General features: G+C 45.0%; 1 protein-coding gene across 1 annotated transcript in view; it reads right to left on the bottom strand.

The window, feature by feature from the left end:
* Positions 1 to 531: 531 nt before the first annotated feature.
* The window catches only part of MTNAP1 (mitochondrial nucleoid associated protein 1), a 119,812-nt gene continuing 104,995 nt past the window's right edge, over positions 532 to 15,348 (bottom strand). Inside the window, exon 5 of the mRNA XM_085617340.1 lies at positions 532 to 3,266. Within this exon, the coding sequence (XP_085473466.1) occupies positions 3,238 to 3,266 (29 nt within the window). The 3' untranslated portion in view covers positions 532 to 3,237. The remainder of the gene's footprint in view (positions 3,267 to 15,348) is intronic.

The raw sequence follows: 15,348 nt of genomic DNA, 5'->3' as shown, positions 1-15,348 counted from the left end.
CTCACCACAAGCAGGTAAGTCAGAGCAGGCCCGAGCAAGCAGGGGAGCCCATTAGAGCCATAGAAGACCCTCGAATGGACCCACGGGCCAAAGGGACAGGAGTCGCAAGAGTACCTCAAGCAGCTCTCCAAAGGATGAGGGCCCACGGTGCAAAGGATGCGATGCAGGCTAAGATCTTGGCTGCAGGACATGCTTGAGGTTGGGGCTTTTTGGAGCCTGAAGATCTCTGGAGAAGAGAGTCACCCAGCCTTAGCAAAGGCAAGTTCCAGCAGTTACAATGAGGGATACTGGCCTCAAACTCGGTGAGAAGACAGTGCAAGCCTCGAGGGAGTTGCAGAACCACCACCTGTGCTGCTGAGCCTTTCGGAGTCTGTGGAAGCCCAGGATCAGCAGACCGGTCAGCTGTGTTGCGGTGCCTGCAGATGCAGGGGGTGACTCCTTCACTCCAAGGGAGATTCCTGTGAAGAACCTGTATGGAGCACAGACGTTGCAGCAGACTTGCAGGACGATGAGACCAGGAGTCTTCCCAGTTGCAATCTCTGTTCCCAACGCGAAATCTAGCGAGGTCCAGAGTGTGAGACGATGAATCTAGGGACCCACCCACAGGTAAGTCCTTAAGTACCCTAAGGAAAGGGTTGAAACGATTCAGGGGTCCCTCCCAGTGGAGAGGATAATCCCATGTCCTTTGTCCAATTTTGCGCCAGAGCGGGAGCCAACAGTTTCCTGAACTGGTTTGGACTGGAGTATGCAAGGAGGGCACCAAATGTGCCCTTCAATCAGTCTGAGTGGCGCTGGGAAGCACCCCCACCCTGTCCTAATACACTAAGTCCTGTCTGGGAGGTGGTCACACCTCCCTGTGACAGTATACCTATTGTCCTGCCTTCCTCTGCTCGAGCATGACTCAGCAGCAGGAGGGCAGAATTGTGTCTCTGGTCGGCAGCAGCCATAGTTTGCTGTCCGGGTCTAGAAGACTGGTACCGGGAGCACTGATGGCTTCCCAGAGGAGCTTTACAGTGCATGGAATCATACCTCCCACACCGTTCACGGTGTGGGAGGTATGATTCTGTGGGGGTATGATTCCAACATGTTTGATGCCAAATACAACAGAGTTTGTTACAGCCAGTTTAGAGATGGTCATCGTGTAATGACGCATGGCCACTCTATGTATCTTAATGGCTGATGCACTTACAAACCGTGAGAATGGGCTCCGAAGGTTGTAGGGGTGTCCTGCTCATGCAGGAGCACCCTCACACTTCAAACCAATCACCCTGGCTTCATAGTTGGCAAGACCTGCCTTAGGAGTGACTAATAGGTTTTAAGTGCAGTGACCCTAGATATAAGGAATCTTATGTCTGTCGTAAATGGTGCTAGCACCAGCTTACACAGGATACAATGGCAGGCCTGTAGTCAGAATTTGAGTGGTCTCTCATGGGTGGCATAATACACTCTTCAGCCCATGGGAGACCTCTGGTGTACCTACGCCCTTGGTACCTTAGTAACATATACTAGGGATTTATCAGGGTACACCAGTAGCAAATCTGGAATGTACTCCACTACTCACCATGTCCAATTTAGGGAAAAAGCACAGAGACTGGGGACCTGATTAGAAGGATCCCAGTCAGACTAGTCAGTAAAACATAATGACACCAGCAAAAAGTGGGGGGACCATGAAAGCAGATCCTACTTTCCTACACATAAAATGAAAAAAAATCCTAGCTACTGTAATGGAAAGTTTCAATTCTATTAAGGCACGGAGCCCACCATCTGTTATGATACATAATCCCTCCCATGCAGAGGATTTTTGGGTACAGGTGGGCACTATGGTGTATTCCTGACTGTGAAATTTAGATGATCTTCTGGATAAATGTACTGTATACTGTTTCTTTAAACCTTTGTATCTCTATTGTCCAGTGAGGAGGTTTACTAGCATTTGTTCACTATTCCTCCAGGGTCTGATGGATCCAAGCAGGAATGAAGGCTGCATTACTTGATCTTGGTTGCAGGAAGAAAGAGGAGGCAGCAACAGAGCTGAAGGACTATTAAGGAGTCCCCGATAGTTGACTGAATGTTACTTTCATGTTGATCTATTGACTTTTTCCCAAGGGCTTCTGGGAAATGAAGTATTTTGTCATGGTTCTTTATATGGCTGCTGTTTAATTAAGCGTAGGAAGTACAGCGTAATTCTCACCTCTGTGTCCTTAATAGAATTGAAAGCTAGGAAATGTTTCATTATTATTGTATAAAACACCAAAACCTTAAATATGCCATTGTTTGTTTCACGTCTTAGTTGCTAAACTTCTTTGTTTTAGGCTTCCCTGCTTCTGTTACTGCTCCTTTTCAGTCTAGGAGCCTCAATGAAGAAATTGAAAACATAATTAAATTATTCAAAACACAAACTGGGACATTGTTAGGCAGGTGAGCTCACTCATGTCTGCAATATACTGCCATAATGGTGAGCTCTACTTTATTACAAAAGTGCTTTGATCACCAGCTGAAAATACTTTGTGGTGTTCAACTAAGAGAACAGCATTTTAAAATGAACTCTCCTACAACAGATTTGGTGCCAATACTTCCACTTCGAAATCGTAATCTTGTCGTAATTTTATGACGCGCTATGGCTTAGTTAACTTTATTGGTTTAATTTAGATTTATTGTTGGGAGTCTCAGAGATATTGTTTTAAGAACACACTGTCCCGAGCGTTGATTGCTTTGCAATACTTGAGCTGCACAAGTGACAAATCATGACCCAGCCCCGGTGTTTGTTCCAATGTTCGAAGGTAAGCATCTGCCTTCTGTAGGCAAAACCTCCCTATTTGTGCTATACCCATTCTAATGCAGTTCCACTTTGATTGCATAGTTTCACAGTCTTGGAACTGTTTTTGTTCAAACAGTTATTTGTGAAATGGGATACAATTTGTATCAGGTGGTGGTGGTTCACAAAATATAAATAAAACAAAATGACCCTTTCAATTTAAAATAAAATAAAAATGAGGAAAAGAAAAAAAATATATATATATACATTAAATAACAACTGTATGATGGCCCGCCATAATCATGTCATTAATGTGTTTGACACATAAGGCACTGGTCACTGAACAACATTCCTGTGTTGCAATTTTTCCTTAGAAAAGCTCTAGAACATTCTGTTACGCTCTCATGCCACAGTCTCTTCGGATGGAGCAAGCAGTCGCATGGCTTGGAGTCAGAGGGGAATGCACTATCTTACAGTATCCATTCTTAGTGATATTTTCTCCAGCGATCTTGTTCTATAAGGGAAGAAGAAGATACAGAATATCATGCATCTATATCCACATGGCTTGTAATTTTATGATCAGATGTAAACTTTATGGGATAAAGTATGCTTTATTTTGGAGGGGCCCGTTATTAATATTGATGTCGATATACGCAACAATACGTGTATGATCAAAAAAGAGTTCGAGTCACTGTTGTCAAAATCTCCCGAGACGACCTCTCTGTTAACCCCGAATAAGAAATACATGGTCAGGCAGACCCTGCGTCCTAGGGCCGAGGCTACTGACTGACAGATCACAGGTGGGGTGGAACGTAACCAGCTGGACAAACGCACGAACAGGAAAACCCCAGATTAGTCCCACAGATAGGCAGCAACACCACAGTGGTCAAGGAAATTGGCCTCAATAACGCACATTTGGCTGGAGGGGTGCTTGCATTCACATAACACCATAAAGTTTTATGCCACATGTAGTTAGAAACACTCAGCCATTCAGAACACAGCACACTCGTGATCCCACGCTCCTCATGCCTGACATCTGAACACTTCACCACTGGCCCTCATTGTGTCCATGCAGGTCGAGACACACCTGCATTCAATATCAGGTACTCTGATTTACAGCTCAATGACAAGGCCGAAATTCCTTTTTCTAAATTAAGATCTACATTTTTTATGGTGCTCCAAAGACTGTATGTGATGGCACTCTGAACGAATGTATGTTGAGACAGTCCTCAGATCTGTTTCTGTGACTGTTTCCCGGCCTCAACGTTTATTTAAACCAAATGTTCCTGTTTTGTCAAACGCCTCTTGTCTTTTGTCTTTTATTTTTCCCAAGGTAAATTCACATTCCAGCAACACCCTAATAAATTAAGGGGCAGATTTACAAGCCCCTTGCGCCACTTTTCCCATGTTAAATGTGACGAAAAAGTGGCGCAAGGGGCTTGTAAATCTGCCCCTAACTGATTTTATCACCTCTTTTTTTGATAATTGCTAAGCAACAGAATGCTAGGAACTGGAGTATTCGTAATATATTGTATAAGCAGTTTGAACAAGTTAGTTACCTTCAGTGACACTTTTTCTGGTGGATACAACCCAATTAAAGCTGAAGATGCTAAATTATAGACATTTCCTAGAGACCAGCATCACATTATTCCAATTATTCCACAATAAAATAAATACATTTCATGACGGAGTCAGGTGTTTCACTGAGGAAGCCTCAGCTAGATCCTGTATCCACCTGAAAAAGCGTTACTGAAGGTAAGTAACATGTTCTTCTGATTGATACATCTGCCTGGGATTCCTCACCTTTTGAATTGAATCCTCAAGCAGTCCCACTCCTGGTGGAGAATGCCTGCCTAACTATACCAAAAAAGTGTGCAGCACAGAACGTGCAAAATGGCCATCCCTCCTCACCTCCAAGTCTAAGCAATAATGCTTCACAAAAGTGTGCCACCTTGCAGATGTCTAGAACAGGGACACCTCTAGATAAAGAAGAAGAAGAATTAGCTCTGGCCGAATGAGCTTGAATACCTTCAGGAGGCTTCTTCTTGGCCAAGGCATAGCAGATCTTGATACAGAGGATGATCCACCTGGACAACATTCTTTTGTGGACAGCGTTGCCCTTCATCTTGCCCACATATCCGAACGAAAAGTTGATCATCCAACCTGAAGTCCTTCGTCCTGTCTAGGTAGAAGCTGACCGCCTACTTAAGGTCCAGGTGGTGAAGTCTCTCCTCCTCTTCATAAGGGGGAGGGGTAGGATAGAAAGTGGCTAAAGTGATTGTCTTAGGTGGAAGGGAGTGACCACCTCAGGCAGGAAAGTAGCTCTGGTCCTAAGAACCATCTTATCCACATGAAATGAGGTAAATGGAGGCTTGGAGCTAAGCACCTGCAGCTCACTCACCCTCCTAGCGGAAGTGATTGCAATCAGAAACATAGTCTTAAATGCAAAGAACCTTAAGGGACAACTATGTAATGGTTCAAAGGGAGACCCCATCAAGAAAGTGAGAACCAAATTCAAATACCACTGAGGCATGATAAAGGGAGTAGGAGGAAACCTATCGGTGAGACCCTGAATGAATCTCATAACTATGGGAGATTTAAATAAAGAGGGTTGATCTTGTAAACAGAGAAAAGATAGACAAGTAGCCTTTAACAGTAGCTACTGCACAACCCTGTTGAGCCAGGGAAAGAGAAACTCAGAATATCTGACAAATGGGCCTGCAAAGGATCGATAGATCTCTCTCCACACCCCTTAACAAACTTGGCCCACCTACCACAATAGACAGATTTGGAGGAGTGTCTTCTGGCTGCCCTTACGACAGCAAGAGGAGGTCTGCCCTGAGAGGGAGACTGAGAGGAGTGTCCGATGAGCAGTAAAGGAGGTCTGTGTACCACACTCTTCTTGGCCAATCCTTGGCTATCCATATGACTTGGGCCCATTCTTGGCGATTTCTTCCTCAGAACTCGAGGAATCAAGGCTACGGGAGGAAACGTGTGAAGAAGCTGTGAGCCCCAATTTAACTGAAACGCGTCCCCCAATGCTCCCTACATCAGGTCCAACCAAGGGAATCCCCACATCCTGAAAATGTGATGGACCACCTCCGGATGGATACGCCACTCGTAATCATCCGAGTACTGCTGACTGAGACTGTCCACACGGACATTCAGCTCCCCGGCCAGATGATTTGCAATCACGTAAATCTGATGGTCCTGAGCCCAGAACCAGAGTCGCAGAGCCTCTCTGCAGCGATGATACAACCCTACTCCTCTCTGCTTGTTGATGTACCACATCGCAGTAGTGTTGTCCATCAGGATCTGAATCGACTGACCGCAAAAGGAGGGAAGAAAGGCCTTGAGAGCCAAACGTATCGCCCGCAATTCTAGAAGATTGATGTGAAACAATCTTTCCTTTGGAGACCAAAGGCCTTTGACTTCCAGATCTTCTAGATGACCTCCCCACCCTAGAGTGGAGGCATCCGTTATCACTGTGGCCACCGGAGAAGGAGGTTAAAATGGCTTCTCTTAAGTCAGGTTGTCCGAAACATTCCACCATAACAAATCCGCTGCAGTGTCTCTGGAGATCCTGACCACCTTCTTGAGATCTCTGTTGTGTTGAAACCACTGCTTGTGGAGGCACCACTGGAGGGCCCTCATGTGCCAGCGTGCATGGTTGACCAACAGTATGCAGGAAGCGAACACACTGAGCAGGCGCAAGACCTTCAGGACTGGAGCATCCATTCTGAAAAAGTGGAATCGTAGCCTGGATGTCTTGAATCCTCTTCACAGGCAGGCATGACTTACAATATTGTCCAGTACTACCCCTACGAACAGGGTGCGCTGAGAGGGTACCAGGTGAGATTTGGGTACGTTTATTGAAAACCGAAGTCGAACAACAGGCGCTTTGTTACTTGCAAATGATGCAGCACCATCTCTGGCGACTTTGCTTTGATGAGCCAGTGGGCCAGATAGGGAAAAAACAGGAATCCCCGACCTTCTGAGATGTGCTTCTACCACCGCCATCACCTTTGTGTAGACCCGAGGTTAAGGGAGTGAGACCGAATGGAAGGACTGCAAACTGGTAGTGTTGAGATTCCACCATAAAACTAGATACTTCTGATGCAACTTCAAGATGGTAATGTCAAAATACGCATACTGCAAATCGATCCACACCATCCAGTCTTCCTGCTGCAACGCCAAAAGAACCTGAGCCAGAGTCAACATCTTGAACTTCTCCTGCTTGAGGTAAAAATTCAAGACCCTGAGGTCTAGGATGGGCCTCAATCGACCGTCCGTTTTGGGAATCGGGAAGTACCGGGAGTAGCATCCTGACCCCTTTCATGCTCCGGAACCACCTCTATTGCACCCTTCTGCAGTAAAGATACAACCTCCTGCTGTAGTAGCAACAGGTGCTCTTCTGAGCACTAACCCAGACGGGGGGGAACGGAGCGAAAATCTCCCGGAAGGGTAGGGCAAACACATTCTCCACAAGGTTCAACACCCAGAGATCTGAAGTAACAAACCTCCAATGCCATAGAAAATGGGATACCTGACCTCCCACGGGACCAACATGCTCTAGGATAGCGGAGCTGGAGCTGCCTTCCTGCTGTACCACTTGGAGGGGCAGGAGAGGAGGAGGAGACTTGCTGCCAAGCTGTGCCTCACAGACGACTATTGCATTTTCCCCTGTATGACCTGTACAGAGGGTTCGCTTGTTGCAGCTGCTGCTGCTTGGCTCGAAAGGATAAAGTCCTGCCAAAACTGCAAAACCTGTGGTATCCCAAACCCCTAGACTGGGACTAGAGCCCCAACGATCTCACTGTGGCTCTCCTATCTTTAAAGTGATGTAGCGCCAAGTACGCTTTGGCACCAAAAAGAAGAGAACCATCAAAAGGCAAGTCCAACAGGTTAGCCTGGACATCGGTGAAAATCCAGACCCCCATAGCCATGCGTGACTCCTGGTTGCAACAGAGGAACCCATTAACCTGGAAAAGGAGTCTACAGTGTCCCGGGCCGGACTGGCCATGGCGGGAACCGGGCATTTCCCCGGTGAGCCGCCAGGGTGGGGGCTGGTTTTCGGCCCCTGGGGGGCCGTTCTTGTTACCGGGTGTCGGCAATATCGCCCCCTGTAACAAAATCGGCCGAAACCGGCCCTAGAAAATAGCTCGCCGCACCCCCTGCCACCCAGGGGAGCCGGCCGAGCAGTTTGCCAGTGCTGGTTTTTGTTCCCAGTCCGGCCCTGACAGTGTCCAGACCAGATTGAATGACCTGACGGGCCGCAGCCTGAGTATCATAAAGCACTTCCGCGAAATGGCTCTGAACATCCTCCGGAAGCTTAGGGAGCACCTCCCTCGTCGAGTCCATCAGAGCATGGATATAGCGATCCAACAGGCATGTCACATTTGTCAATTTTAGAGCCATACTAGCCGAAGAAAATACTTTCTTTACAGTTTGCACCATTCGGTTGAATTCTATATCTGCAGGCTTAGAAGGGAATGAGCCTTCAGACTGTTTAGAGGAGCACGATGCCTGGACTACGAAACTCTCAGGTGATGGGTAAGTAGATAGGAGAGCCAGATCTGCCCGAGACACCTTATACCTCGTTGCCACAGACCTGGACACCGCAGGAGCAGTCACTGGTTTCTGCCACACCTCCAAGGTAGGCTCAGTCAAAGCCTCATTAAAAGGAAGGCGGGGTTCTGAGACAGAAGAAGGGAAATTAAGTACCTCAATGAAGATGTTAGATTTAAGTTCTGCAGTAGACAATGGCAAATCCAACAGATCCGCTGCCTTACTAATTACAGAATGATAAGAAGACACCTCTTGCGTTGGAAGGCCTTTTGGGGAGGAGCGCTCCCATTCAGATGTATCCAGGCCACTCCCCTCCTGCAGGCCCTCAAACGCTTGTACAAGGTCAACAATCTCACCCTCTTCAGCCTCCTCCTGCTGCTTTTGATATTCCTCCTCTTCCATCAGCCTTTGTGCTTCCCTTCTCGACCTCATTCTTGGAATCAGAGTCAGCGGCGCCAGACATGGCGCCGGTGACTCAGGACCGGCATCGATGGAAGTTCCACAGGGATAGTTATAGATGCCGGACGAGGTTGTGTCAGCGCCGGCCCGGAGCCAGACGGCCCTGGAGAGGATCCGTCCAACGGCACTCTTCCCTACAGGGACTCCACCGGCGTCGAGAACCATGGCGTCGGGAGAGGCCAACTCCCCGGAGCCATTGGCATAAAAGGCATGAGAGATGCCTGGGGAAAGTGAGGTGGCAAGCCTCCCAGGAAGAAAGCAAGCGGACCCATGGGGCCAACCGGTGCACCAGCACGGTTAGCCGCTCTGGCAAACATGCCAAACATCACATTGAGGAAATGCGACGGATCCGTACCTGGAGCCGGAAATTCAGGATATTCTGGATCTGGTACTGTGGGTTCTGAGATCACTTGAGGAGGCAATTTAACTTGATTTGGTTGTGGTGCCGCAGACCATGGAGCCGGGGGTGGAGTGGCTGGCGGTGGAGCCGTTTCTCTGGGTGCCAGTGAAGCTCTCAGAGCCAGAGAGTGGGCTGGAGTCACCTGAGGAGAAGCAGAGACTTCGTCCTTGCGGTGACATCGGAGAACCGGAGACCCGACTTCAGTGTTCCATCCTTTGATGAATGATGTCGAGATCCATGGCGCCGCTTCTTTTTATGTTTCCTCGATGACTTTGAGGTATGCAGAGTCGGTGACTTGGACAGGCCTTGACCTCATTCGACCTCTTTTTTGTTTTTTCGCTTTGCCCATAAAAAGCTTGGCCACCCTCTCATTTAAGGATTTGGGGTTCATGCACCTGCATGACGAACACCCCCGACGTCGTGGTCCAACGAAAATGCACCATAAACAATCTTCATGGGGGTCAGTAATCGACATCTGACACCCCCACATTCCCCGCATGGCTTAAAACCGGACTTCCTCTGGGTAGCCATGATCGCTGCTACAATTACACGAAGTACTTGCAACAAAGAAACTCCCAGAAATGGGGAGCCCTGGAAAAAAGGGAACTGATGTCAGTATGCTGACGAGGTCTTCTTATAGCTTCGATGACGTCACGCCGAGTCGCGTGCGGAGCCGTTCCATTGTGACGTCGACATGGGAGAGCTATGGAGAAAGTTTCTGTGGAATGCTGCACATAGGGTAATTCAAAAGGTGAGGAATCCACAGGCAGATGTATCCATCAGAAAATTACTTATCTAGTCTGTGGCAGCTCAGATATGTCCAGTGCATTCTTGTGCAACTGAACATTATTATGTGTGGCAGAAACATTTCTAGTATTTAATTCAGGGGAGAGGCTTCATGTGCTGCACATAAAACAGGTGGGCCCACTGACAATAAGTGTGTTTTTGTGTAAAGAATATACATGTGCAGAGAATAATAAGTGATGTATTAACATTTTTACTGTAACTTCCCCTCTAGGTCTTCCTTCTCCCCTGAGCCATGTGCTTTGCTCCAGCCTCCCTCAGCCAACACCTGCTTCCCCCTTACCTCACACTCTTTCCCTCTTTCTTAACTGCAGCTTCTAGGCATATCCTCGTTCTCGGATTGCATATACGCAATCTCATTTTTATCAATTTGCTCCACATATATTAATGGATTCTATGCTTCTCGTTCTCCTCTATCTGCTTCTGCGTGCAACAATCCTACTTGACATTGTAATGCGATCTAACATCTCTAAAATAAATGAATTGGGGAATGTAGGGAAGTGACTATGATTCATGAGAAGCAAAGCTTCAAGTGGGTCCTAATTCCCATCCGCTCTTTCAACAACAGTAATAAATAGCATATTACACTTTGGGCATATGCCCGTTTGTTTTTCTGTAATATTGCTTTTTCATTCACAGTATTCAGAAATAAAGACATTTAAACCTAACCAGAGCATAAGGTGTTACATAGGTACAGTGAGATAACATCACACAGCTAAACCTTGTGAGTATGTGGTCTCAGTTGTTTTCTATTGTAAACTGCTTCTGCAATTGAATCTGTGACACAATTAGCATTGTTTCTCAAATCAATTAATCTGCACTGTGGCAATAATATGAAATTTGACCTTCATGCTGCAGTAATAAATATTGGAATCTTTGTTTCTTAGTACACTTGATCCAAACAACATGCGTTATTGAGCCACAATTAAGTTCACTGGCAAGGAAGAAGTATGTATAAAGGACACATTCTGTAACTGTGTAATACAGGTCTATTTGGCTACTTTGAGTTTCTCATGACAATATAAACTTTGCAGTTGGGAACACGTTACCCATTATGTTTTTTAATATATTGGGTTTTTTCTCCAAACACTGAAATATTTACTGAACATTAAGTGAAATGCTGGACTGTAATGTTTAGACGTCTGTACAAAAAAAAATGAGAAAAATTATTGTGAAGTGAACAAAGAGTTTTTGAAAAAGACACCATTGTCTTTTGTTAAAAAATAGAATCTGTCTCTGAAGCAAGTTGTTGAAGCTGATCTCCGCAAGGTGCTGCGAACAATAGATTAACCCCTTGTGTGCCACGCCCTTTCCCTGCCCTGTGCCGGCTGTTGCATTAGCGGGCGGGGTTCATGACGAGCTGGACTCGTCATGGGCACAGCGCAACCGCGGCCCATGACGAGTCCAGCTCGTCATGGGCACACAAGGGGTTAAAATGAGAATGTTCAGGTTTTGTTTACCTTTCCTGAATAGAATGTTGACAAAACAATCGACTACGGGTAAAGCTGTAGAGAATGGGTTGGGGCTGTCATTATGACAATGAAACTCATATTTCACTGGGCCTGTAAAATATTTTACATTTTGCCTATGGTTTGCTATGGTACTGCATTTTGCGCAGAAGAACCCACTACTTCACTGCACTTATTACACAAAAGTAGTCGAATTGAGGATTGCATCTAATCGTGCCTACTCTGTCTGATTTCATCCCTTTAACTAAGCATGACAGTGCATTGAGAATATACATCTTAGCACAGCAAAACATGTGCTCACTAAAACGCTATCTTCTAAGCAACTAATATTACCGAAGACATCCAAACTGTACAGTCCGGCATTAAACTGCCTTCATTTAACATTTTTATCTTTGAAAACAGGGTGTTTGAAGAAAATTATACCAAGAAACACATAACAGTTACCCATTAGGTATCCTTTTATCTCTGAATGTGTGTATATATCGAAATGCACAGACGTAAACCATTCAACTGCAATAAAAATTAACTGGTGTGTGTGGCAGGAGATAGACTTGCACCTAGGTGTTATTTCAGGTGGCAAAGGAATAATGATATATGCCCTCCCTTCAGCTATCTTGAAGAGAATCCAATGAGCAAATGTTGGAGCACATGCAACAGAATGAAATTGATCTATTTAGTAAGAGCAAAGCATGGTGAGAAGGCAAATGATTCCCCGTCCTCTCTTCTGGCAACACCATACGTTTTCAGGTAGTTTGGTATGCTTAGCTCCTTTCTGGTTGTTTGCCATCTTCCCTTAGGGCAGAAATAAATACTATAACAAATAAAACAGTGACTAGATTACATCTGGAAGTTTTTGGATGGAAACAAGGGCTGCCCAAGGTCTGACCGAGATAGAGCACTTAGTTAAACCTTTTGCAGATAAATTGGTCCGAAAGTTATTTTCCATTCATTGTTTTGGAGCCGAGGGGATGATTTAGTTTAGCCAACTTTAGTTAGTTCAGAAGCACTTGACCAAACTGCCCACCAAAATCAGACTTAGAGGACATTGACAAACAGGAAACAATAATTGCTCTATGCTTGGTAGCAGATCAAATGGCAAGGATGATAAGCAAAGAAGGCAAAGTTAAAAATTGAATATATTTAGCACAGTAAAAAACAAAATGCATTGTTGAGACCATCCAACTACCGCAAAGGCACTACAGTCACAGAAAATCCCACTGAAGATACTTTAACAAACACAATTTCCCTAAAATAAAATGGATATTGCTTATTAAAAAACGGAGGCAGTGAGCCTGAGTGCACCATCAATGAATGAGTTCATGTGAAGCAACAATGGATGAACCTGTGAAGAGTAGCAAAAGATGAAGTTATCAAAAACTCTAAAAAAGTTCCTAATATAAACGCAAGGCTGATTTGAATTTGAGACTATCCAAGCAGATTATTAAACATTTTGAATGAAAACGGTAGAAATGGAATATCCTTGAAAGGATAATTAGAAAAATTATAAGAGAAAGTGAGTAAAACAATAAGTGAAATAAATCCAAAATTTGATTTGTACAGAAAAAATATTGGGAATGCATCAAGAAGTGGATTGTAATGGTGACGATGCAGGAGAAAAGAACAGCAAAAGACAAGTAACCACTAAACAGAGGTGATAAGGTGTGTGAGAAAATGGATTATCATTATTAGCAATAATGGCACAATTCTTGTAAGGTCCAGTAAAGGTTTCAGTAATTTAAACTCAAATTCAACCCCTGGTAGCTACGGCACAGAGAAGAAAGGTTTAACTTAAGAAAATGTGTAAAGCATTTAAAAGTGCCAAAACAGTTAGGAAGTTGAAAACACAACAAAATGAAAATCCCACTCCAATTTATAAAAACAGAGAAAATGGTGTAGGAAAGACTTAAAAAAGAAAAATGTTTGATTTGCGAAATGAATTAGAATGACAATCTGCCTCGGACTTTTAAAAATGACACACAGACATTTAGTAGAGAAAATGAAAACACAAGGATTCAAATGCCTCTAATCAGACGCTTTCTCATATACAAAATCATGTTCTTTTCAAATGTTAAAACATGTGCAAGTATAATTCATAGTTAATGTGACTAGTTTACATTTTATTTCAACTATAGAAAGTGTTTTTTTTAACTTTCAATTTTTATTAAACATGTGTGCTGCAGTAACTATATAGTTTGCATTAAATTAACTTGACATAAAAAGCAATTGCATAAGAACAATGACAGCTAAAAAGATTTAATGGTTTTCAGCTTGCGCGGAAGAAGCTTAACCTTACAGATAACAGTAGAAATGTGCTGTGAAATAGAGATGTTCAGAATGCAATCTCGGAGCTTTCCTGATATTGTGTTAGTTGCTGGTAGAATGTTATCTTAAACAGAGGTCTATTCATAAACTGATTTAAAGCCTCATTTATTTACTGTAGAGAGAAAGATGGCACACATATTTTAAAATGCATTGCCACAATATGTTTCTAATGTTTTTGCTGCTTAAATAGTAAGTTTCTCTTGCAGCTAATGTAATGTGTTTAGTTAGAATAACACGCTTCTCTATCGGAAGGTTTGAAAATACGATAATTTTAAATAAACTTCTAAATTTGCCTCAGAACATAGTGATAGCCAGCACATAATGAATGGTGTGTGGACAGGAAGATGTACCTTTTGGAAAATACAGGGTTTCCATTGGAGGAGATGAAGAAACATGCCTTACTTTATGCAATATTCATAGATTTATAAACATGTTTCTAGATTAGGAGCTTCAGAACTAGAGGAGAGACGACTGCCTTAGATGATAACAGAACAGAATAGAACTAGAGGGAAGACTGCCTTATAGGAGAGGAGATGCAGAGCAGACTTTGATTCAGATGAGAGCAGGGGAGGAGACAGATTCCTTTAGATGAAGAACAGATTCTGCTGGAGAGGGGGAGGCAGAGCTGCAGAGCAGAAGCAATCGCAATGGACCGCACTCCGCTAGCCCCTCCTCCGGGTCGCCCCAAGGGAAGCTGGTACATGAAGTTCTTGGGTGGTTCCCCCCAGTGGGTGCAAGTAAGTACTTGTTGAACTGATGATCTCTGATGGAGTTCTTGAGTGGTTCACCCCAGTGGGTGCAAGTAAGTACTTGTTGAACTGATGATCTCTAGACCCGATACATGTCCCGGGTTTTAAAATATCGCCCGAGACATGGCTCGGGTTTCGGGATAACTTCCCTCATCAGTAGAGAAAATAGTTAGGGGTGGAAGAGAGGGCCGCCAAGCAACCGTCAAAGGCCTCAGTGCCCGCACAGGCACGCAGGTGCGTCGTCCAGGAGCTCGTCAGCTCAAAGCTCGAGGGAGCCATTTTTAGAAACAATCGCAATGGACCGCACTCCGCTAGCCCCTCCTCCGGGTCGCCCCAAGGGAAGCTGGTACATGAAGTTCTTGGGTGGTTCACCCCAGTGGGTGCAAGTAAGTACTTGTTGAACTGATGATCTCTGATGGAGTTCTTGAGTGGTTCACCCCAGTGGGTGCAAGTAAGTACTTGTTGAACTGATGATCTCTAGACCCGATACATGTCCCGGGTTTTAAAATATCGCCCGAGACATGGCTCGGGTTTCGGGATAACTTCCCTCATCAGTAGAGAAAATAGTTAGGGGTGGAAGAGAGGGCCGCCAAGCAACCGTCAAAGGCCTCAGTGCCCGCACAGGCACACAGGTGCGTCGTCCAGGAGCTCGTCAGCTCAAAGCTCGAGGGAGCCATTTTTAGAAACAATCCCTCGAGCTTTGAGCTGACGAGCTCCTGGACGACGCACCTGCCTGCCTGTGCGGGCATTGAAGCCTTTGACGGTTGTTTGGCGGCCCTCTCTTCCACCCCTATTTTCTCTACTGATGAGGGAACTTATCCCGAA

This window comes from Triturus cristatus, chromosome 7 (genome assembly GCF_964204655.1).
Source record: "Triturus cristatus chromosome 7, aTriCri1.1, whole genome shotgun sequence".
Lineage (NCBI taxonomy): Eukaryota > Metazoa > Chordata > Amphibia > Caudata > Salamandridae > Triturus > Triturus cristatus.
The sequence above is the reverse complement of the archived record's forward strand: the minus strand, read 5'-3'. Positions and strand labels throughout refer to the sequence as shown.